The 22,050-nt window shown below is 44.9% G+C and overlaps 1 protein-coding gene across 1 annotated transcript; it reads right to left on the minus strand.

The window, feature by feature from the left end:
• Positions 1-9,167: 9,167 nt before the first annotated feature.
• Positions 9,168-21,983, minus strand: CHAMP1 (chromosome alignment maintaining phosphoprotein 1). The gene is made up of 3 exons (XM_034665548.1): positions 21,679-21,983; positions 17,706-17,825; positions 9,168-12,667 (listed from the first exon to the last, which is right to left on the minus strand). The coding sequence occupies exon 3, from the start codon at positions 12,626-12,628 to the stop codon at positions 10,199-10,201; it is 2,430 nt and encodes an 809-aa protein (XP_034521439.1). The 5' UTR covers positions 12,629-12,667; positions 17,706-17,825; positions 21,679-21,983; the 3' UTR covers positions 9,168-10,198.
• Between the last annotated feature and the right edge of the window lie 67 nt (positions 21,984-22,050).

Consider the following 22,050-nt stretch of genomic DNA (forward strand, 5'->3'; position numbering starts at 1 on the left):
TCTGAGGACTTGAGAGGGTGCAGGAAGGAACCCAGTGGTAGTGCCCTCTCCTGGATCATTCCAACAAGATTTGGTTGTTCCTGTGTTATAAAGAAAATTCCTCAGGTAAAATTGCCACATCAAAACATAAAATAGAAATACCCTCACAGCCAGCATTTGAACTAACACTACATCCTACAGAGCCATACAAGTGCAGACAGCACACCAGCTGTCCCTAGGTCCTGCCATAACAGGAGAAATGGGAATGGCTGGCTGTCAGAATTCTGATGCTGAAATGTCCACAGTGTGTCACAAAGTTAGAAGTGCAAGATGTGCCCTAAGTAGTTTAAACACATTGGATGTTTGTATGTGCTAGAAAATGTCTGGAAAGATGTGTACCAATGTGGAAGTATAGCGTCTGTTAATCTACAACGAGGGAGGGGCGCCTGGGTGGCTCAGTCGTTAAGCATCTGCCTTCGGCTCAGGGTGTGATTCCAGGGTCCTGGGATCGAGCCCCGCCTTGGGCTCCCTGCTCCGCTGGGAGCCTGCTTCTTCCTCTCCCGCTCCCCCTGCTTGCGTTCCCTCTCTCGCTGGCTGTCTCTCTCTCTGTCAAATAAATAAAATCTTTTTTTTTTTTTAATCTACAACAAAGGAAGCAAGAATACTCAGTGGGGAAAAGATGATCTCCCCAGTGAATTGTGCTGGGTTCTGAACAGCTGCAGGCAGAAGAATGAAACCAGACCACTTTTTTACACACAGAAATAAACTCCAAATGGATTAAAGACCTAAATGTGAGCCCTGAAACCATAAAACTCCTAAAAGAAAACATAGGCAGTGGATAGTGTGTTGGTTTAAACAAAGGAGAGATTCTACTTGGTGCAACTGGTTACTAAGTGGCCAAGTGAGGCTGAGATGCCAAAAATTCCTGTCGCACTTGAAGTGGGCTCTGGAGTGGGCTGGAAAATGGCCCCAAAATGTAGCCACATCCTAGTCTCTGGAGCCTGTGAAGGTTACCCTATATGGGGAGGAAAGGGGTTTTTGTAGACATTAAATTCAGGATCTGAGATGGGGAGACTCTCCTGGGCTGTGCAGGTGAAGGAGGCAGGGAAGGGTTTTACACCCGGGTATTCAGAAGAGAGGATGAGGTGCAGATACTGTCACAAGCCAAGGGAGCCTGCAGCCCCCACAAGCTGGAGGAGGCCAGGAAAAGATTGTCTCCCGCAGTCTCCAGCGGGAGCAAGCCCTGCAGACACTGATTGTGGGCTCCAACCTCCAGGACTGTAACCATAGATTTCTGTGCTTTTAAGCCACGAAGCTTGTGGTCATTTGTTGTAACAGCCATAGGAAATTAGTACAGGCACCCTGACTTAAATGGGAGACGAAGACCCAGGAGTTCAGTGGCAAAGCCGGGAAGCTGACCAGAGCAGGCAGAAGGGCCAGTGAGGCAACCAGAAGGGCCTTCCCCCAGATAACTCTGGGTTGACTGATCACCAAGTGCCTGGGGTTGAAAAAGATAAAGTGCCCACGAGATCCCTGCTTGGTTTGCATACTTAAACCCTATGTCAGATCTGTGAATACAGCTCTGACTTGAGCAACCCTCAACCAATTTGTAGACTAGGGTAGTTTCACAGACCAGAGAGCCTCAGCTGCACTCGAAGAACTTGTGAGAACAAGTTTGTTCTGTGACTTTTCTTTCTGTAGGCATTTACCGCAGACTGGCAAAGATCTACAAGCTTGACACTGTTGGCAAGGCTATGCCTTTGTTGGGGTTACAGGACCCGCAGGATCCCAGGTCACTGATGCCTGAGCAACTATGGCATGAGGGGCCAGCATGGGTGTCACCAGTGGGGGTCGTTTAGGGATGGCACTGCGGTGGCCCTGAGTAATCCAAGAGGACCTGTGCTTTGGGACCATCCAACCTTTCCTTGGTGCTCCTTTCTGTGTCCAACACACACATGCTGCCTCCACCTGCACCTCTTTGTGCCCTTGTTTCCTACTGACGTCGCTTTCCCCTCAGCTACCAAGATGCCTCTCCCCTGCATCCTCACATTTTCGAGAGTACAGCGTCTCAAGCCCCTGCAGACCTGACCCCACCAGGCTCCCAGGCTCCACCTGCCCCTTAGGGTGTGAGCCCGCTGCTATGGACCAGTCTTCCCCGTGCCCTGAGTGCCCGGGCTTCCCTGAGAAACTCACTCTTCATTTTAGAATCAACTCCATGCCCTCTCTCCCCTCATAGCCCTGGTTTTTCTATTACCACTCCCCTCTGCCTTTGAACACCACAGAAGCAGGCTGCTTTATTCATTTCCTATTCCAAAGCCTAGAGCTGGTTCTGACACAGAGCAGACCCTTTTAAATGAGTGAACAAATCAATGCACCCTTCATGGGTTCCACTCTGGGACACTCCTGGGATAGAACAAGAAGAGTGTCTGACCATGTGGCCCAGAGAAGGCCCCTGGCAGCCCCAGACAGGAGGTGCCATGGCTGCACCACAGCTCGGCCGGGGGTTACAGCAAACCAGTCAGCTTGTAGGAGTTCAGCCGAGTGGGGCAGCCCCTGGGCTCCTCACATGCACCAGCCGGGCCTCTAGTGCCAAGAGGGAGGAAGGAGCAGCCACGGGCGCCTGAGACAACTTGACACTGCCGCGTGCACCCCCAGAGTGTTCCCCCCACTGCTGCTCGTTCAGCACGAAATCTGTGTGCATGTTCCCCACCTCTCTTGGGAGGGCTGTTTCTCGTTTCAGGCAGAGAGAAACCTTCCGTGACCTGCAGGTAACGTGCCCAAACAAGCAGACACACACATTCTGGCATCGGTGTTTCCACCGTGGGGCCAGGCAGCGGTAATCTGCTATGGCAGCCCGATGGACTAAAACAAAAACGAGGTGCCGTATCCCTCTGTGAATTAAAAGCAGCAGCGTGTTCACAATGGTTGAAGCTGGTGAGGATCCAGTTCACTACTGTCCCGACTTCTGTAAATGTTCAAAGTGTTCAGTAGTAAGTGTTAAAAAGTCCATCTCGGATGGGGATTTTTTCCAGCTGGTTCACATGTTGACAGATGAACTGAATGAATACTTTGTACTGATGGAACAAGATGATCCCGGACAGTCCTATTCCAGTTTTTCATTTTTTTGGTCTCACTGCTGAGACCACGTTGACGTAGTTAGGGACCAGAGGGGTCTTGTCATAGGAATGCCACCTAATTCTTTAAATTTATTTTGAGTTCTATGCCAAACGTTCAAGTTATCTATAATTAGAAATTACTTATAAGGGTTTTACCATCTAATAACTCTTTCAATCTTAGTGAAAACGAAGAACCGACTTTTAAAAGGGTTTGTTATTCATTTGGACTCATTCATCTTCTGTTTCTGGGAAGCAGACATAAAAGGTCCTCAACTCACTGCCAAGAAGAGGTAAGCCATAAAATCTTAATCTTTCACTATTCACGATTCTCATTTTCAATCAGAGCCTAAAGTAACAATGGCATCCAGTATTTACGAAGTACGTTCAGTGTGCCGGGAATTTTACTGAGTGCTCTGAGCGCTTTATGCTGTCTTATTCCGTAATAACCTTATGAGGGAGGTCCTACAAGTCTGCCCTGTTTCGCACCTGAGGATGATAGCTTGCTCAAGGTCACCTTCGGCATGCACACGCACACACACACACACACACACACGCTAAGCTCGGGAGGCACGTACAAAGGCAGGTTTGTCCGACTTCACAGCCCAAGCTCTCAACCGCTGTACTCGTGATCCCCGGCAGGCAAGTAAGTGTGTGCTCGTCAAGCATCAAAGCTGTAACGTCCAAGAAGGTAGGCCCTTAGCTTTGCCAGTGCCTTACCTCAATTTTGGTGATGGGCAAGTGCTGAAAGTCCTTGCATGGAGAGGGAGCCTGGCTTTTAGTCTTATACAGAATGTAGGGCAGGAGAGAGGTCATGGGCTCCTTCTGCAGTTCCACAGCCGCAAAACAGTACCCAAGACCTGGCCGTGCTCGCCACTCCTGCTTTTTTTCACCAGCAAGAGCAGGTGACTTACTTGGGCACCCTGTTCCGAGCACGGAACATGGCTATTTGGAAGAGGGTTGGATTTGCGTTGTCACAATACGTGTGTAAAGGAACTCAGCTGGCCTGCATCAGGTTCCTGGTAGCCTTTCACTTGCACATGTGTGGAAGGGCCATTCCTTCACGTATTCAGCTAGTATGTATTGAGTGTCTATAATGTGTCGACCCCATCAATTCCCACCTGCCTCACCCCACTGGCTGTGAACCTTCGATGGTCATTCAGCAGAGCCAGCTGTGCCTGGCAGATAAGAACCCCCTTCCCACCAGCAAGGCCTTCTGCGGGACTGGGCTCCCCTCCTTCTCCCTCTGATAAGGGGGCTCATGAATGGTCCTCAGGCCACAGTTCATCTTCTGGTTCTTTCCTGCTGAGGTGGAAAGTCTCGGTCTCACCCACTAGACGAGACATGGTGCTGTTTGTTTTCTATGCCCTATAGCTTATAGAGCACACGGAATGTCTGTATTTTTTCCCCTCATTCCTGTATTTGTCTCTTTCACATGTAGTTGATTTTTTTAAGTGAAATGTTTGAATTCCTTCTTAATTTCCTTTTGCATGCAATCTATAGCAGTTTTCTTTATGGTTACCATGGGGATCAACATCCTAAAGTTATAACATTCTAATTTGAATTTGTAGCAGTGCAACTTCTGTAACAGAAAAACTGCTCCTTTACAACTCCGTCCCCTCCCCCTTTTGGTTGTTGATGCCACGAATTACATCTTTATGCCTTGTGTGTCCGAAAACATAAATATTTTTTTAAAATGCATTAGTCTCCTAAGTGTTGTGGAAAACAAGAATTGGAGTTACAAAGCCAAGTTACAGTAATACTGGTTTTACAGTAATATTTTTTCTTCATATGTCTTAGTCTCTTAAATGACTTAGCTAAGAAAAAAGTAGTTACAAACCATTGTCACAATAACACTAGCTTTTATAATTGCCCTTATATTTACCTTTACGAAGATACTCCTTTCTCCACGCGGCGGTGAGGTGGTGTCTAGCGTCCGTCCGTCTCTCCCTGCGGGATTCCACTGAGCACTTACTGTGGGTACATCTCGTGGTCACAGACTCACTCAGCTTTTGTTTATTCTGGGAATGTCTTGATTTCTCCCTCGCTTTTGAAGGACAGTTTGGCCAGATTTGGAATTCTTGGTTAACAGTTGTTGGTTTTTTCTTTTAGCACTCTTAACACATTGACCCAGTGTGTCTTCTGGCGTTCACATTTTGATAAGAAATCTGCACATATTCTCATGGAGGACCCCTTGTGTGTGATTATTTTCTTCTCTACTGCTGCTTTCAAGATTCGTCCTTTGTCTTTTAAACATTTAATTATAATGTGTCTCAGGGTGGGTCTCAAGTTCATACTACTTGGAGTTTGTTGAACTTCTTGGATGTTTATACTCATGTCTCCCCTCAAGTTTGGAACGTTTTCAGCCATTTATTTCTTCAGATATTCGCTCTGCCCCCTTTCTCTCTCTCTTCCCCTTCTGGGTTGCCCACAGTGTGTATGTTGGTCTCCTTGACTGTGTCGCACAGGTCTCGTAGGTTCCGCTCACTTTTCTTCATTCTTTTTTCTTTCTGTTCCTCAACCTGGATAATTTCCATTGTTCTGTCTTCAAGTTCACAAATACTTCTGTCTGCTCAAGTCTGCCTTTGAATCCCCTTAGTGAATTTTTCATTTCAGTTGTATTTTCAGCTCCAGAATTTCTTTTTAGGCTTTCAGTCTTCTTGTTGGTATTTCCATTTTGTCCACACACCCTTTTCTTGACTTTCTCCACCTTTAGGGCCATTGTTTTAGAGGCTTTTTTTTTTTTAAAGATTTTATTTATTTATGCGACAGAGATAGAGACAGCCAGCGAGAGAGGGAACAAGCAGGGGGAGTGGGAGAGGAAGAAGCAGGCTCATAGCGGAGGAGCCTGATGTGGGGCTCGATCCCGTAACTCCGGGATCACACCCTGAGCCGAAGGCAAACGCTTAACCGCTGTGCCACCCAGGCACCCCTAGAGGCTTTGTTTACTAGATCTGCCATTAAATCTTTCTCACAGACTCTGTTGAAACTTTTTCCTTGGAATGGGTCATACTTTCCTGTTTCTTTGTATATCTTGTGATACTTTGTGAAACACTGGACATTTGAATCTACAATGCAGAACTGTGGAAATAGGGTTCTCCCTCTTCCCCAGGGTTTGCTGTTTTTTGTTGTTTTTATCACTGTAGGTTCTATCGGCCTGAGGTATGAACAGTGTCTTCTTATGTCTCTTCAGAGCCTTTCCTTGGGCATTCATGGCCACTTTCTCGTTTTCCTTGTACATGCAGCTGTTTTTAATGTCCTAGTCTTTAATGTCTGGCTCCCAAATGGGGAAAAGCAGAACTGACGTTGGGGTGGGGGTGTTAGGGGTAGTGGTGGTGGTGAGTCCTGGCCCTTTAAATCTCAAAGTCACTTCAGCTGGAGGGGGAAGGGGTTGCAACAGTGGAGGAGAGGCAACCAGAATGGCTGCCCACCTCTTTGCCTGCACCTTTGACAGAACTAGCGATCAGCAGTCAAAGCACAGATCCCCAGTATTTGGAAGACAGGGTCCTTTTTACCCATCCTAGTTCCTGTAAGTCGTGTGCAAGATGTTCACGTGGCGGGGTGGGGATGGGTAGCTGCCACTGTGTGAAGAGCTAGAATTTACTGTGCAAGCCTTCCCTGCAAGCTGCAAGCCTTCAACAGAGTTGAGTTTCAAATAGTTACACCAGACAGGTTCTGCCAGTGCAACTGTTGCCTACCTGGGGGACAGATTTCTGTTGCTTCCTACCCCACCATCTTCCCGGAATCCTCACTGCTTGACTGCCTTTGGTTTACTGTTTCAAGTTGTCCTGAAGGTCTATTTCCTCTCTCCAGCACACAGTTACGCTGCTCCAAGGCCACCAGTCCCTTGGGCGAAGGTTGGGAGAAAGGCTAACTATGAATTTTTTGGCAGTGTACTTGGGTCCTCGCTCAAGGGGACCATGCCTCCCCTGCATACAAGGGGTTCTGGGTTTGTAAACTGGCTTAAGTCTGGGAACTGATTGAGGGGCCAGGGTTCTCTGTTTTTGATTCAAATAAAATTTTTTTTCACTTGACCTAGAACTAACTCTTCCATTTACACAAATCAAGAATTTCTTAGGCTTCTATGTATTTCATCTAATCCTCTTGTTGGCCCATGGCAAGCATTTGCAAGAGATCAGCTAGTGATAGAAGCAAAAAGTTAGTATTATGCTCAAACCAACTAAGCCACTAATTGGCCAGGATCAAAAGTATTAAATCATCTTATTTTATTCCAACAGTTTTTTCAGTTTTAGTTCGGAGAACTTGTAATGAAAGTGTAGCATTCCTGCGCTGATTCAGTCTTAGAGGGTTTTTCTCTTCTTTTCTTTCTCCAATTCTTAAAATTAAAAGCAGTTTGGCAAGAGTAGCCCTGGAAAGTGGAGAGAGCTGTGCCCGGCTTAGTGAGAGTAGCAGTTTTTTGTTTTTTAAGATTAGAGAGGGAGAGAGGACACGGGCAGGGAGAAGTGGCAGAGGGAGAGGGAGAAGCAGGCTTCCCACTGAGCCTGATGTGGGGCTCAATCCTAGGACCCAGAGATCATGACCTGAGCCGAAGGCAGACACTTCACTGACTGAGCCACCCAGGCGCCCCAGGGTAGCAGTTTAATAGGAAACAGGGAGCATTTTCTTGGGGAAGAAAAAACAATGAGCAGAGTGGGGTTGGAAGGTTGCTTGAGTCAGGTATGGTTTGCCAACGGAAGACCTTAAATGTGTAACATAAAATCAGTCTTGTGGAGACCTGATTTCAGTGTGTAAAGGGTGGGTGGGGGCTGACACGGAGTCCCAACACTACAGTCTACTGTACTAACAGATGTACTCAGTGGTGACGGCCTAGACCAGTGAGGTGGTAACAGATACATTGCTGAAGAAAGCTAGCTTGCAGCAGGCCAAGCAGAGGAATCAAAACCCCAAATTTCAAGCCCAGGTGTGGTAGGCAGAGTGGCCCCAAAAGATGTCCAACTCCCAGGCCCTATGACTATGGCAGTTTACATGGCAAAGGAGATTTAGGGCTGCTGGCAGATCAGCTTAGATTATCTGGGTCACCGAATGTAAACACCAGGATCTTTACATGGAGGAGGGAAGCAGGAGATGCTGGGTGCATCCCTACTTTAGCATAATATCCTATTATGAAAAAACCCACGTAAGATGGCAAGTCATGGGATCTAGTTGGCTCCACCTTGTGCAAAGGTCTAGGAAGGATTCTATGAGAAATTTGCAGCAGAAGTGTAAAGTCCTAAGGAAAATAATGTTACCCAGAGACTGCAGGCTTCAAAAGGGTTTCTGGGTGCTGCACACCTGTCTTTTCCAGTCATAATTTTGAGTCAGTATAGATGAGAACAAGACCACTGTCCTTCTTGTTGGCCTAGAAGGAAACTCCAGTACTGGAAGCTTGTTGTCAAGGGGCCCAGTGTAAACTGACAACAGCATCAACTACTCCCCAAAGAGGTGAGACCTAGAGCCTGTAAGGTCTGCCCAGGATTCTACAAACACTAAGATCATCCCAGGATTCTATAAGCACAGAAGTCTTCTCAATTGGCCTATTAATTTGGATGCTATGGAAAAAAGTGCTCGCTGTTCAAGTGTTGGGAACAGGGGGCGCCTGTGTGGCTCAGTCGTTAAGTGTCTGCCTTCGGCTCAGGGCGTGATCCCGGTGTTCTGGGATCAAGCCCCGCATCAGGCTCCTCCGCTGGGAGCCTGCTTCTTCCTCTCCCACTCCTCCTGCTTGTGTTCCTCTCTCGCTGGCTGTCTCTCTCTCTGACAAATAATAAAATCTTTAAAAAAGTGTTGGGAACAGCTTAATTAAAGGTAGTCTCTCAACCCTTGGCTGCACAGAATCCTTACAGCACTAAATGTTTCACACTGTTTTTACACAAGTCAGCCAGGATGTGGATCGTCCGCAACAAGCACCGCCAAGTGTAGCATTTCCCTCACTTACCTGGCCACAGTACTGAGAAAACATAGCTTAGAAAATGCTGCTCCAGATAGGAAAACTTAGCATGATGAGAACAGGGGGAACAGGAAAGAATCATGGAACCTGGGTATCATACAATTACACAAAAAACACACACATGAGGATGCTGACATGAAAGCCTTTGTTTTTAATTTGGTTGATACACATTTGACAAAATATTTTAGAACAAAATAATCCACGAACAGGCACAAGGTATTTACAGTAACAACTGTAGAAAACATACAACTGACGTACTCTCAAACAGAAATGTCTACTTACAAAATTTTCTACTGTGACTCTGGAAGACTCTCAGTTCCTACTCATGACCAGGTCTGAACCCCCCTAGGTGGTGTGTGAGGCCCAGGAGCAGGAAGTGCAGTTCTGACACATTTGGCAGTTAAGGATCATCTATTGGTGTGAGCTCACAGGGAAGAAAAGAGACAGACCTGGTGGGTGGGGTGGGTGGGGTGGGGAAAGTGGTGCAGAATGGAAGACTTCGAAGGAAATAACTAAGGACAAGACCTAAGTCACACTCATCTTTCCTGGTTTCCTAGAGGAGGCCGCAAACCTTTTTAAACTTACTCGACATCTCTTTTAGCAGAAAATCAGCAACCCTGAGACTCCAATTTTCCATGACGTAAAAGCTAATAAACATCTAGAACTGCTCAAGATTTATAAATAAACTAACTTTACATGATCAAATAGGAACTTCAAAATACCTTTTATGATCTGAAAATACATTTAAGACAAAAAAATTTCTCAAATTTTTCATGCCTAATTCTTAAACATTCCAACTAATAATTTCCATTATCTGAAGTTAGTTTCACAAAAAAAAAAAAAATACACTTTGACTAGAAGTTTTAAATTGAGTGAACCTGCTCTTGATTGTTAAGTGGACCACCTACATCTTCATATTATTCAAATACATTTAAAAGAAATTAGAGAAATTTTATCCATCTGGAATACAGTTACAAATTTCTTGACGTACAAGATAGCCACATAAACAGAGACCATAAAAAAACCCAAATGCTTATTCTTTGTAACGCTACTGAGACGATTAAACACAGTACACCACACAACGTCAACATCTACTGATCCGACCGCACGTTACAGTTCCAACACAACTCTGTAGACCGTATGCCCACGCCATGTGGAAAAGTCAGATTTGCTGCTCCTCCACAGGCTGTTCAAGAGCTTCCATTAGCTTCTTATTTGCCTCCTCATTATGCCGGCTCTGACAGTGAGTTAAATGTTTCTTAAAGCCTCTTGGGAAATTTGATTCAAAATTACAACGTGGACATTTAAGTAAACTCTGCCCGTGGGCTGCTACATGATTTTTAAGGAGAGATTCCAAAAGAAAAGCCTTTCCACAAATTGTACATTTGTAAGGGCTATGAACATTATGCTTATTAACCAAATGATGCAAAACCGCACCTTTTTTCATAGCTCGACAGCAACAAATTTTGCAATAATACTTTCCTTTTCCGCGCTTCATATACTTTGCGATCTCTTCTTCAGAGATGAAAGCCTCTTTCTCTTCAGTAAATTGTAACACGTTTTTGGACTGCTCTGGACCAGTCATGTCCATTTTGTTCTCTTTACTGAAATCGACGGATTCTACATCGACCTGCTCTTGATCACTGCTCGATTCTTGGCCCTTGCTGTCTACCACATCCAAATCTGCTTTTATGTACTCACTGCTACTAAGCTCAGCGTCTGAGTTCTCTTGGTTGTCTTTCTTGAGTTTCTTCGAGGAAGGAAATAAAGTGTCTTCTAGGAGTTTCTTAGGTGTAGCTAGTAGTTCTTCCTGAACCAAAATGTCACACTTTTGATCATCTATGGCGTCTGTCTGTAGTTCGTCACCAAGCTCAACGGCCTTCTGAGATTCTGAGAAGATAGCAGATTTGGGCAGTTCAGGGAAAAGGGCATGTTTCCGGGGCTCTGGAAAAAGAGCACGTTTTCGTGGTTCAGGAGAAGCTGGAGGGGCTGTTTTGGTGGGCTCAGAAAACAGGGCAGGTTTTCTAGGTTCGGTATCGAGAGAGAGAACAGGCTTCCAGATATCGGAGGTCCCCTTAGGGGACTCAGATGGTCCAGAAGGTTTCCGAGGTTCAATAAAAAAGGAAGACTTCCAGAGGTCAGGGGAACCAGCACGGGAACTTCTCTGGGACTCGGGAAAATCAAGAGAAGCAGAAGTTTTCCGCTGGTCAGGAGAAAGCTTCCAAAGCTCTGGAGACCCCGAAGGTTTTCTGAGCTCCGGAGATCCTGCCGGACTGCGGATCTCGGGGGACAACGGTGGGCCTGGTTTGCGAAGCTCAGGGGACACTGAGGGAACTGTCTTCCAGTGTTCAGGTGACAAGGTGGGAGTTGTCTTTCGGAGTTCTGGCGGGCCAGACTTCCATGACTCAGGAGACGCAGGGGGAGACTTCCAGGAACCAGGGGAGACCGATGAAGATTTCCAGGATGCGGGGGACACAGAGGAAGTTGGTTTCCATGGTCCAGGTGAGATAGAAGGAATTGGCTTCCAAGGACCAGGAGACACAGATGGAGCAGGTTTAGCTGGCTTCCAAGGTCCTGATGACGCCGAAGGACTGGATTTCCAAGACCTTGGGGACCCAGGTGGCCCTGGCTTCCAAGAACCTGGTGACACAGCTGGGGCTGGTCTTCTGGGCTCTGGGGAGACAGCAGGGAATGGCTTCCAAGGTTCAGGAGACTCCGATGGGGATGGCTTCCTTGGCTCAGGGGAGATAGTCCGGGCTGGCTTCCGAGACTCTGGAGATGCAGTTGGGGATGGACCCCAAGGTTCAGGGGAAGCAGCCAAAACTGGTGACTCTGGAGATGAGCCTGAAGGTGGCCCCAATGTTTCTGGGAAATGGGAGTGTTTCTGGGGTTTAGGATTAATAAGAGTGGCCTTTACTGGCTCAGGAGATATAGGGGCAAGTTTCTGTGGTTCTGGAGAAGGAACAGGGATGGGTTTCTGAGACTCAGAAACAAGAGGGACTGGTTTTGGAAGTTCAGGAGAAGAAACAGAGGCAGATCTTGGAGGCTCAGGAGAAGGAAGAGAAGGTGTCTGTGACTCAGAAGAAACAACAGGGCCAGGCTTCTGAGGCTCCAGGGAAGTGAGAGGTGTAGGTTTTGGTGATTCTGGAGACATGATTGGGCCAAGTTTCTGTGTTTCTATGGAAAGGGCAGGTAGGGGTTTTGGGGGTTCTGCTGAATTAGAGGGTACTTTCTGGTGCTCAGGAAGAGGAGGGCTTTTCCCAGGATCTGTTTCTCTGCTTAGCTGATTTTTTGGTTTCTCATTCCACTTCTCTGGGCCTGCATGTTTGGACGTGATGTGATAGTACACATTAGAGTACATCTTGCTGGTGAAGAAGCACTTATGGCAGTGGAATAGTTTTGCACTTTTCTGGTAAAATATCATTTTACCTAACCCACCAGCATCCATTTCATCACAAAATTCTGGATGGATGGTGCCCATGTGGATTTGCACATTTTCATAATCCGTGCCTCGGAAACTGCAGTGGTCACACTCCAAACGTGATGATGGTTTACGGAGTTCTTGGAATACTTCCATTTCTCTCTCTGTCATAACACACACGATTATATTCTGTAAAAACGTTCAACAGTGCTGCAATAAAATAGAAATTAATTATTTTCAGGGAACATAATTTTGAATAAAATGCTGTTCTCTAACTATCCATTCTTTAACTGCATAATTTTGTGTCTGGAATGGCATGTGCATTTATCAGATCATATCTCAATAAAGATTTTGAAGAGAAAGGAGACATGGAACTAATTTTTTTTTTTATAAAGATTTTATTTATTTATTGGACAGAGATAGAGACAGCCAGCGAGAGAGGGAACACAAGCAGGGGGAGTGGGAGAGGAAGAAGCAGGCTCCCAGCAGAAGAGCCTGACGTGGGGCTCGATCCCACAACGCCGGGATCACGCCCTGAGCCGAAGGCAGACGCTTAACCGCTGTGCCACCCAGGCGCCCCTATGGAACTAATTTTTAACTGAGTCCCAGTAACTGCTACTATTAGAGGGATCACCTCATGTAATCCTCCTAACACTATGACTCAGTTTCATTTTCATTTGTAGATGAAGAAACAGGTTCAGAGAGGTGCCTCACCCAGATTATAACAGTGATCCAAGCCTGACCCCAGAATCACCTAGCATGTGCCTTACATCTTGACTCTGAAACCCAGAATCAACAAGCTGTCAGCACGTAAAGCTCAGCCAACATCAAAATTAAAGCTAGGCAGTTTAAGGCTGAGCAAGAAACTAACTCCAATTCAGAGAGCATTTGTTCAACTAAAATTAAGAAAAGATGGCTTTTTAAAAATATCAACACATTTTGTAATGTTTTATCCATCCTCGTATCAAATATTTTAATCATTCATTTAATAAATGAATTATTTTCTGTGTCCCGTTTTTCTAGGCACTTGGGTTTAAAGACATGTCTTGTACTATGGTGCTTACATTAGGTGCAAAGCCAAGTGTGAACACCGAGAAGGCTGTCAAGGAAAGACGCTCGAGCATAGATCCTGAATGATGTAAAGGAGTTCGCCCAGCAAAGGGTAATTCAGATAGAGGACACCCTTGAAGCAGTAATTATGCTTGCCAGTAATTATGACTTTTTAGAAGTTTAAGCAAGTCTTCTAGGGTGGTGAAAAGTAACAGGAGCTCATAGTTAAAAATGTACTCATTCATACAGAACAACGTATTTACACAGTATCACTTGTTCTATGTATACACAGTCTCGTACAAACACATCCTACACAAATGGCATATTAAACACACTGTTCTACAACTTGTTTTCATTTAAGGAAGAGAAGGTGGTTCAGGAGGAAGAAGACCAGGCTCCTGAGGCTTCAGGGCAAGAAGAGGAAGAGGTTTCGGTGATTCTAGAAACTAAAGTAGGCCAAGTAGGCCAGAGTAAACACATCTGTGTTTCTACCATATAGAGAGTAAGCACTAAATTTCCTTGTGCATAGCTTGAATGTGAGGGTATTTCTGAAGGGAAAATTACTAGAAGTGAATTGCCTGGTTCAAGGGTGATTTACATTTAAAATTGATACATTTCATGAAACTCTCAAAAAGTTACAGTACTATTAATACCAACCAAGAGTGTATATACCAGAGACAATTCCCCAACTCCCTCATCAAGACTGAGCATTATTAAACTTCTAATCTTTGCTACTTCTCAGGTGAAAATTGGAGTCTCAGCATTGTTTTAAGGTGCTTTTCTTTAATGAGAGAGAGTGAACATTTTCTCTGGTTTATTAGCCATGTGTATTTCTTTTGTGGGATGTGCCTTGTCCATTTATTTATAGTCTGCATAAAAGAAATCAGCCCTTGACTGAAAATATTTTCCTAGTTTTATCATGTTTCTTGACTTTTATAGTATGTACGTGTACATATATATGTGCTTTTTTCACACACAACTGGTTTATGTAAAAATTAAACGCTTAAAGCTGTTTTCCTTGTGACTGTTACAAATCATGCTTTCCCACTCCATTACTTTTTAAAGCAGTCGATATTTTTTTCCTATGATTTTGAGGATTTCATTCTTTTTACATTTGTATTTTTTGGCGGGGGGCAGAGCTCGACTTGGGGCTCGATCTCACAACCCTGGGATCATGACCTGAACCAAAACCAAGTCAGACACTTATCCGAGTAAGCCACCCAGGCTCCCCTTTACATTTGTATTTTTACTCTATTTGGTAAAAAGAAATAGGGATTCAGCCTATTTTTTCATCCCAAACGGATAGTTCAGTTGTCTCTGCAACCCTTTTCCTCACTGATATGTAATGTTCCATTTAGCATTTACTAAATTTTGTGTTTATGAATTCATTCTGGCCTCTATTCTTTCTTTCATTTTTAAATTTTTTTAGGCAATCTCTATCCCCAACATGGGGCTTGAACTCATGACCCTGAGATGAAGAGTCGCACACTCTTCCAACTGAGCCAGCCAAGTGCCCCTAGACTCTATTCTATTCTCTACTGGTTCCATCTGGTATGCTCTTCTCAGTGTGGGAACTCACCAAATGCAAAAAGAGATTCTGTAACATACACAGTGAGTTTACCCAAGTGAATCACAAAGTCTTTTCTCATTAAATTATGTCCCATCCTTTACCAAAAGTATTAGCTACCACCAAAAGCATGCAATGTGTTCTGTGCTAACAGTAATTACAGGGTCAAAACGTATTCCTTCCATGTTACAGCTCCTCGAAATACAGTATAGATTAGAGATGCTTAATTATAGTCAGAGGCTCCCCCTTTAATAATTTCAAAAATATTAACTTAAAAAACTTAACATTTCTATTTTGATGACTTGTTTTGAAGATGTTATTACTGACAACATTGTTTTCTATCACCCATATCATTGGCTTATCATTTGCATTTTGGGGGAGCGGTCTAAATTTAAAAAGGTGACAAGACAGTTGAGGAAACAAACAAGTGCTTTTCAGAAAGTATTAGCCCCTTGTGAACTACCCTGCAACTATCCTGGCTTTTAGAATATTGTTTTTAGGGCTATATGGACTAAAAAAAGAATATAATCACTTAGTACTGAAGAAAAATCTCTGAAAAGAATCTTCAACTTACAAACGTAATGAAGAAAACATGTAGAAAGAACGTGTAAGTTAACGACTCACCTCAGACCCAACGTCTCATAAAACTAGAAGAACGTTAAAAGAAAAGGCGGCGGTATCTCAAGAACCCCATCTGGCTGTAAGTGGCCATAATGAACAGTCAAGAGATGTTCATATTAAATAAGGAGGACATTACATATTAAACCACATCATTATATTATAATAAGCCCTACATCATATATTTTACAACACAGAGGTTAAGACCTCAGGCTTGCTGGGTTTGAGTGAGTCCTGTTTCCACTATATGGCTTTGCTAAGTTGTTGAACCTTTCTATGCTTCAGTTTCCTGGACTCTACAATGGATATTAATATTCTGTAGCATACTTAGAACAGTATCTCGTGGAGAGCCCTCAGTGTCAGCGATGATTATTATATTAGGAACTACGAGGGCAGCCTCTGACAAATACTTCAGTTTCTGGTAAGTAAATATTCCCCAGTGATCTTGGTAAAGTTCTGGCTGACCAACACACAGTATCTCATCTGAACTATACTCAAGTCCTACTCATGACAGGAAGAGAGGTTTCGTACTTTTCATGACTTGAGTTTCTTAAGCTTAAATGAACTGTTAATTGTGGAGACTTTCCCATCTTCTCAAGAAACTGGTGTACAGGGGTGCCTGGGTGGCTCAGTAGGTTAAGCATCTGCTTTCGGCTCAAGTCATGATCCCAGGGTCCTGGGATTGAGCCCCACGTCGGGCTTTCTGCTCAGCGGGGAGTCTGCTTCTCCCTGTCCCTGCCACTCCTCCTGTTTGTACTCATTCTCTCTCTTTCTCTGTCAAATAAATAAATAAATAAATAAATAAAATCTTAAAAAAAAAAAGACAAGAAACTGGTGTACAGTAGGAGAATTATCTTACTTAGTGAACTCTCTCCTCTCTTTGCCTAATTTATAATCCCATCAACAAAACAGCTCTCTTCATTTCCTGTATGTTAACTCATCAACTTTTTTTACCAATACTAACTCATAAAATAGAGGTTATCAGTGAGCCCAGTAAGTGTGTAATACAGGGATCAGATTATGAACTGTACGGGTAAAGCATTTTCTTCTATTCCCACAGAAATTATTGAGCACAGTATTCCGTCATCAGGAAGGTCTTTAAAAAATGCTTCTGGCAAACTTACCAAATGAAAAATCGACATCTCTAACATAGTTCAACAAGTAGAGAGCTGGTCTCTCCTTCAGCCATGCCCTGTACCCGGCTCCTACCGAAGTGTTGTGGTTCCTTTCCACTGGCAAAGTGGTTGCTTTCTACAGGCAAAGCTCTACCACCATTTCTCCTTATTTTTACTTTCCACTGGCTCTATCTTTGTTTCTTGCCTCTCTGGAAATTCTACACTCATCCTACATTTTACAGCAGCTCCTGTAAATTACTCTCTTTGATGAATACCACTTGGCCTAATTCCTGCTGCTTTTGCCTCCAGTGGCCTCAGCCACCTCAGCTTCTCAGATTGGACTGACTCCTTCTGTCCTTAATTGCTGTCTGTTAAACCATCAGCGCTCCCACCCTTCACCTAGTGCTACTCAACCAGTTCCTCCACCATCTTGTTCCCTCTCAATCTGTGTTAAATTCCACGGCTCCCAGATTTTGGTGTTCCCCATGTCTCCCACCTGCCCCTCCCTATTTCTTCTTCCTACCACCAACTCTTCTGGCCAGTGTACCCAAACCTGCCTACTCCCAAGCCTCATTATCATAGCCTAATAACCTCTTACTTAAAAAAAAGAAAAGAAAAAAAAAAGAATTGTACAAAATTCACTTCTCAGTCCCCAAACTCTATCGTATGTATGCGTATCTAGCACACATTCATGCACCATCATGCATGAGTGTATATGCTTTCATAGATTTTTCCTTAAGCACTTTTCAAAAAGTTCACATTTTTAAAATATTCTAAACGTTAAAAGGCAAACAAAAACATATGCAAAGGAAAACTGGTAGAATAACACTATAAATCCAGGACAAGTACGTTTAGAGCAGGAAAGAAAGACCAACACGGTTTTCCCTGGTAGACTTACCAGCTTATCTTCCTAGAAGTCTTAAAAGTATGTCTTCAAAGGGCAGGCAAGTCTACATGGCTTCTGAATTAACTACAGAAAATAGCCTGTGTATATGAAGAACAAAGATGAGAGCTGGACCTGAAAAAAAAAGGAAAGAAAGGAAGTGTAATCAAAACTACATTTCTGTGATAATCTGTGCCCCTGCAAAAGAATTCTGCCTATTTCTCTCGCTGTCCTGTTCCCTCCAACAGTGACAGGGGTCCAATCCACTTGCTTTAATGAAATAATACCAAAGATGACCATGGATACTACCCACGACACCACCCACATCTAATTCTACTTTAAAATCCACTACGGAATTAACGCCCTTGTCTATAAGCACAGCCCTCCCAAACCCAGCGACTGCTGCTGTGATCACAGACTACAAGAGCAGCTGATGTTTTGTCCATTATCCACACTACACTGCGAAGCAGTGAAGTGATGTACCCGGCAGTGAGGAAAGGACAAGATAATCAACAGGACCAAGGGGCAAAGAAAGAAGAGGCTTTGGGGGACAAGAAAGGAGAGTGGTGCTTCAGTGACCCCTTAGGCCTCTTCACACATGGATTTCAAAAAATATCAGGTACAGGTAAGTTGTTGAAGAGAAAGGAAGAAAACTGGCCACGAACAAGCTAGGTAATAGCTCACAGCACACTTCTGCTGATAAGTTCTGGCACATTTCTCTACCCGTGGCCAACTGCTGTAATTCTGATAGCTGTGCTCTCCCCGCCTCCAGTCTCACGTCCTTGCAATCCACTCACCATAAGGTTTCCAGTCATGTTCCAAACATAAAACCCTAATGGCATTTGCCTGCACACAATTCCTCAAGGTATCCCCAATGCCTGCAGCACACGAAACCACAGCATATAAAGCTCTTCACCACCTGTCTGGCCCCTGAATGGACCCCATTCTCTAAATACTGAACCACCTGTAATTCTACAAACCAAGCCTCTGGACCTTCACACCGGCATTTCCTCTTCTTTACACTCCCTGGTTTCACCACCCAGCTATCAGGGAAGTTTCTCCATTCTTCAGGCAGAATTACTTCTTAAATAATGGCCAACGTGCTCCCTGCCCCCCCACCCTCTTTGTGTGCGCACCCCCAGCGTAGCCATCACTCTTTGGTACTAAAAGGGTCCGGCTCTCAGAGGGCAGGGACTACCAATTCAGCCCTGTAACCCTTGCATCATGAAGACTGCAGACCTGATCTTAGATTCACAGGAGTTTAAAACTAGCAGAGATCTGAGCTACATTTAGTTTTCAAATCACTGGGATTTAGAGCAGAAAGACCTCAGGGATCATCTACTTTAAAACTTCAATTTATAGCTGAGGAAATTCAAACCTAGACATTAAGTAATCTGCTCAAGATGAAGCAAATAATCAGCAAGTGACAAAGGACCAGATTAAAGTTCTACCATTTATCCAGGTTCTTTCTAATGTATCTTGACTAAAGATATATTGTACTGGAATCTGTAAGATCCTGACAAGTCAGTACAATGGGCAAAATCACTAAGAGGAATCCGCAGAGAACTCCATTCCATAGTCTACGTTGGACAGAATGTCCCAATGGATCACTGTCTCCAGCTTTGGGCAGCAAGGACACTTTGAGTTCGTAACAATAGGCAACATGCAAAAGAAAGCAGTCTTTAAAAACATGTCTTTTGGGGCGCCTGGGTGGCATGGGGGTTAAGCGTCTGCCTTTGGCTCAGGGCGTGATCCCGGCGTTATGGGATCGAGCCCCACATCAGGCTCCTCTGCTATGAGCCTGCTTCTTCCTCTCCCACTCCCCCTGCTTGTGTTCCCTCTCTCGCTGGCTGTCTCTATCTCTGTCAAATAAATAAAATCTTTAAAAAAAAAATAAAAAAAATAAAAACATGTCTTTTGTGAGTACAGAAACCGACCAACTTCAAATGTGGAAGAATTATGGATAATACATAACATGTCCTAGAAGCAACAAGTGGAAGCTAGAGGGAAAACAGATTCCAGCTCAAGATAGAGTTTTACGAACTACTCAATCATGGACTAGAAGGAGTTGCTCTGCCAGGAAGGAGCCCTCTGTAATTATGAGCCAAAGGCCAGTACAGGACTGAAAGGATCCTCAGAGCACCTGAGTCCAAACTCTTCACTTTACAATTGAGAAAACTGATGCTGATGGAGACAAGTGCTTGAGATCACAACAGTTAGGTCAGAGGAAGCAACAGAAGATCCGGAGTTCCTGATTCTGGATCTCTGCTGAAACACCACGAGGTCTTTCGCAGGGGCACACTGCAACAACGAGTCCCGAATTCAGCTCCTGGGTAGAGGCTAGACACAGATTCTTCCCAGCTTTAAGATTCTAGCAATTTCCCCCCTAAATTTCAGAGCTCCTAAGTCTAATCATGAAAGTAACTCTACACTGTCCCGACTAACAGATTTTTTGTCATTCTACTTTCTGCCTCTACACACTACATGCTGTCCCTAAAGAAAGTTCTCAGTGGTTTGCCAGTCCACCACTGCATCACACCTATCTCCTATTCGAGAGCTTCCTCAAAGTCTAACACCTGGTCACCTTTAAAATTTTTCTGATGCATAGCTTTTAAAAACAAAACTCAATATGGACAGCATGTTCAAAGCTAACCCACTACCGTTGCTCTTCACCCCTAAAATTTAATTAAAAATTAGTAAACTTTATTTTTTAGTTTCAGGTTAAAGAAAAAATTGAATGGAAAGTTCTCTACCTTGATTTACCTTCTTTCCTCCTCTGCACACAATTTCTATTAGACATCCTGTATTAGTACACAACTGAGGAAGGAATACTAATATATTATTTACTCAAGTGCAGAGTTCAGTTAGGGGTCAGTCTACTTGTACAAGCCCACGGGTTTCCACAAATGCGTGTCCCATACCCAGCATTACACAATGGAACAGAATAATTTCCCAGCCAGAACAATTCCCTGTGCTCTTCATAAACACTGGTCTTTTTACTGTCTCCGTGGTTTTGCCTTTTCCCAGACTTTTTTTTTTTTTTAAGATTTTACGTATTTTAGAGAGAGAGAGAAAAGGAGAGGGACAAGCGGACTCCATACTGAGCACAGAGCCCGATGTGGGTGGGGCTCGATCCCACCACCCAGAAATCTTGACCTGAGTCTAAACCAAGAGTCGGAGGTTCAACCGAGTGAGCCACCCAGGCGCCCCCCATACATTTTCTAAATTATGGTAAAATACAACGAAATTTACCATTCTAACAATTTTCAAAACCACGCTTTAGTGGCATTAAGTATATCACAATGCTGTACAACCATCCCCATTATCCATTTCCAGAACTTCTCATCATCACAAACAGAACTCTGCACCCATTAAACGAGAACTCCCCATTCTCCCACTCCCACTGGCCCCTGGTAATCTCTATTCAATTTTCTGTCCCAGTGAATGGGATCGTCCATTTGTCCTTGCGTGTCTGGCTTATTTCACTCCCCACATCTATGCCACAGCATGTATTAAATTGTATTCCTTTCTAACGGTGAGTCCCATTCCACTGTGCATACCACAATTTACTTTCCCTCCATCTGTTGATAGATACTTGGAGTACTTCCCTCCTTTGGCTATTCTGAACAAAGCCGCAGGTTACACAGGCGTACAACGATCTGAGTCCCTGCTTTCGACTCCTGGGAGTCTAAACCCAGGAGCGGAACTGCTGGATCCTACCTCATTCTGTGCTAAAATCGGAGGAACCACGACACCCTTTTCCACAGTCGCTGGCTGCAGCACTTTTCGTGGCCGGCAGCCACGCACGGCTGTGCCCCCTGCCCCACCTGCGCCCCCTCCCCAACACCTGTGACTTGTTTCTGCTCACAGCCATCCGTGGGTGCGAACTGGTACCTCACTCTGGTTTTACCTCCCTAATTCGGACGGCGATGCGCATCCTGCGATGCGCTCACGGGCCATCCGGGCGCCTTGTGTGGAGAAGACCCACCAAGTCCCCTGCCCGTTTGTAAGCCGGCCGCTTCTGTCGCTGCTGGCAGGAGCTCTCCGCATGACCTGGAAACCAACCCCTGGCCGGTCCAGGATTTCGCGTCTCCCACTCTGGGTGGCCCGGCTCGGTTTTAAGCAGCAACAATGACAAAAGCCCACGCCGACGAGGGGCAGCGACAACCGCGTCCCGGGCTGAAGCGGAACGAGCGCCTCCCCTCTCGGAGCCAGCTCCCGACCTCCCCGTGGTGTCCGGCACGGTGCTTCCCGCCTCCCGCAGACGACGCGGGGCTCGCCCCCCGCCCCGAGGCCCACCCCGCCGGCGGACCCGTGCAGGCCGCTCCCCGGTGCACGCCCCGGGCGGGCCTCCTCGGAC

The sequence above is a fragment of the Ailuropoda melanoleuca genome, chromosome 7, assembly GCF_002007445.2.
Source record: "Ailuropoda melanoleuca isolate Jingjing chromosome 7, ASM200744v2, whole genome shotgun sequence".
In the NCBI taxonomy this organism is placed as follows: domain Eukaryota; kingdom Metazoa; phylum Chordata; class Mammalia; order Carnivora; family Ursidae; genus Ailuropoda; species Ailuropoda melanoleuca.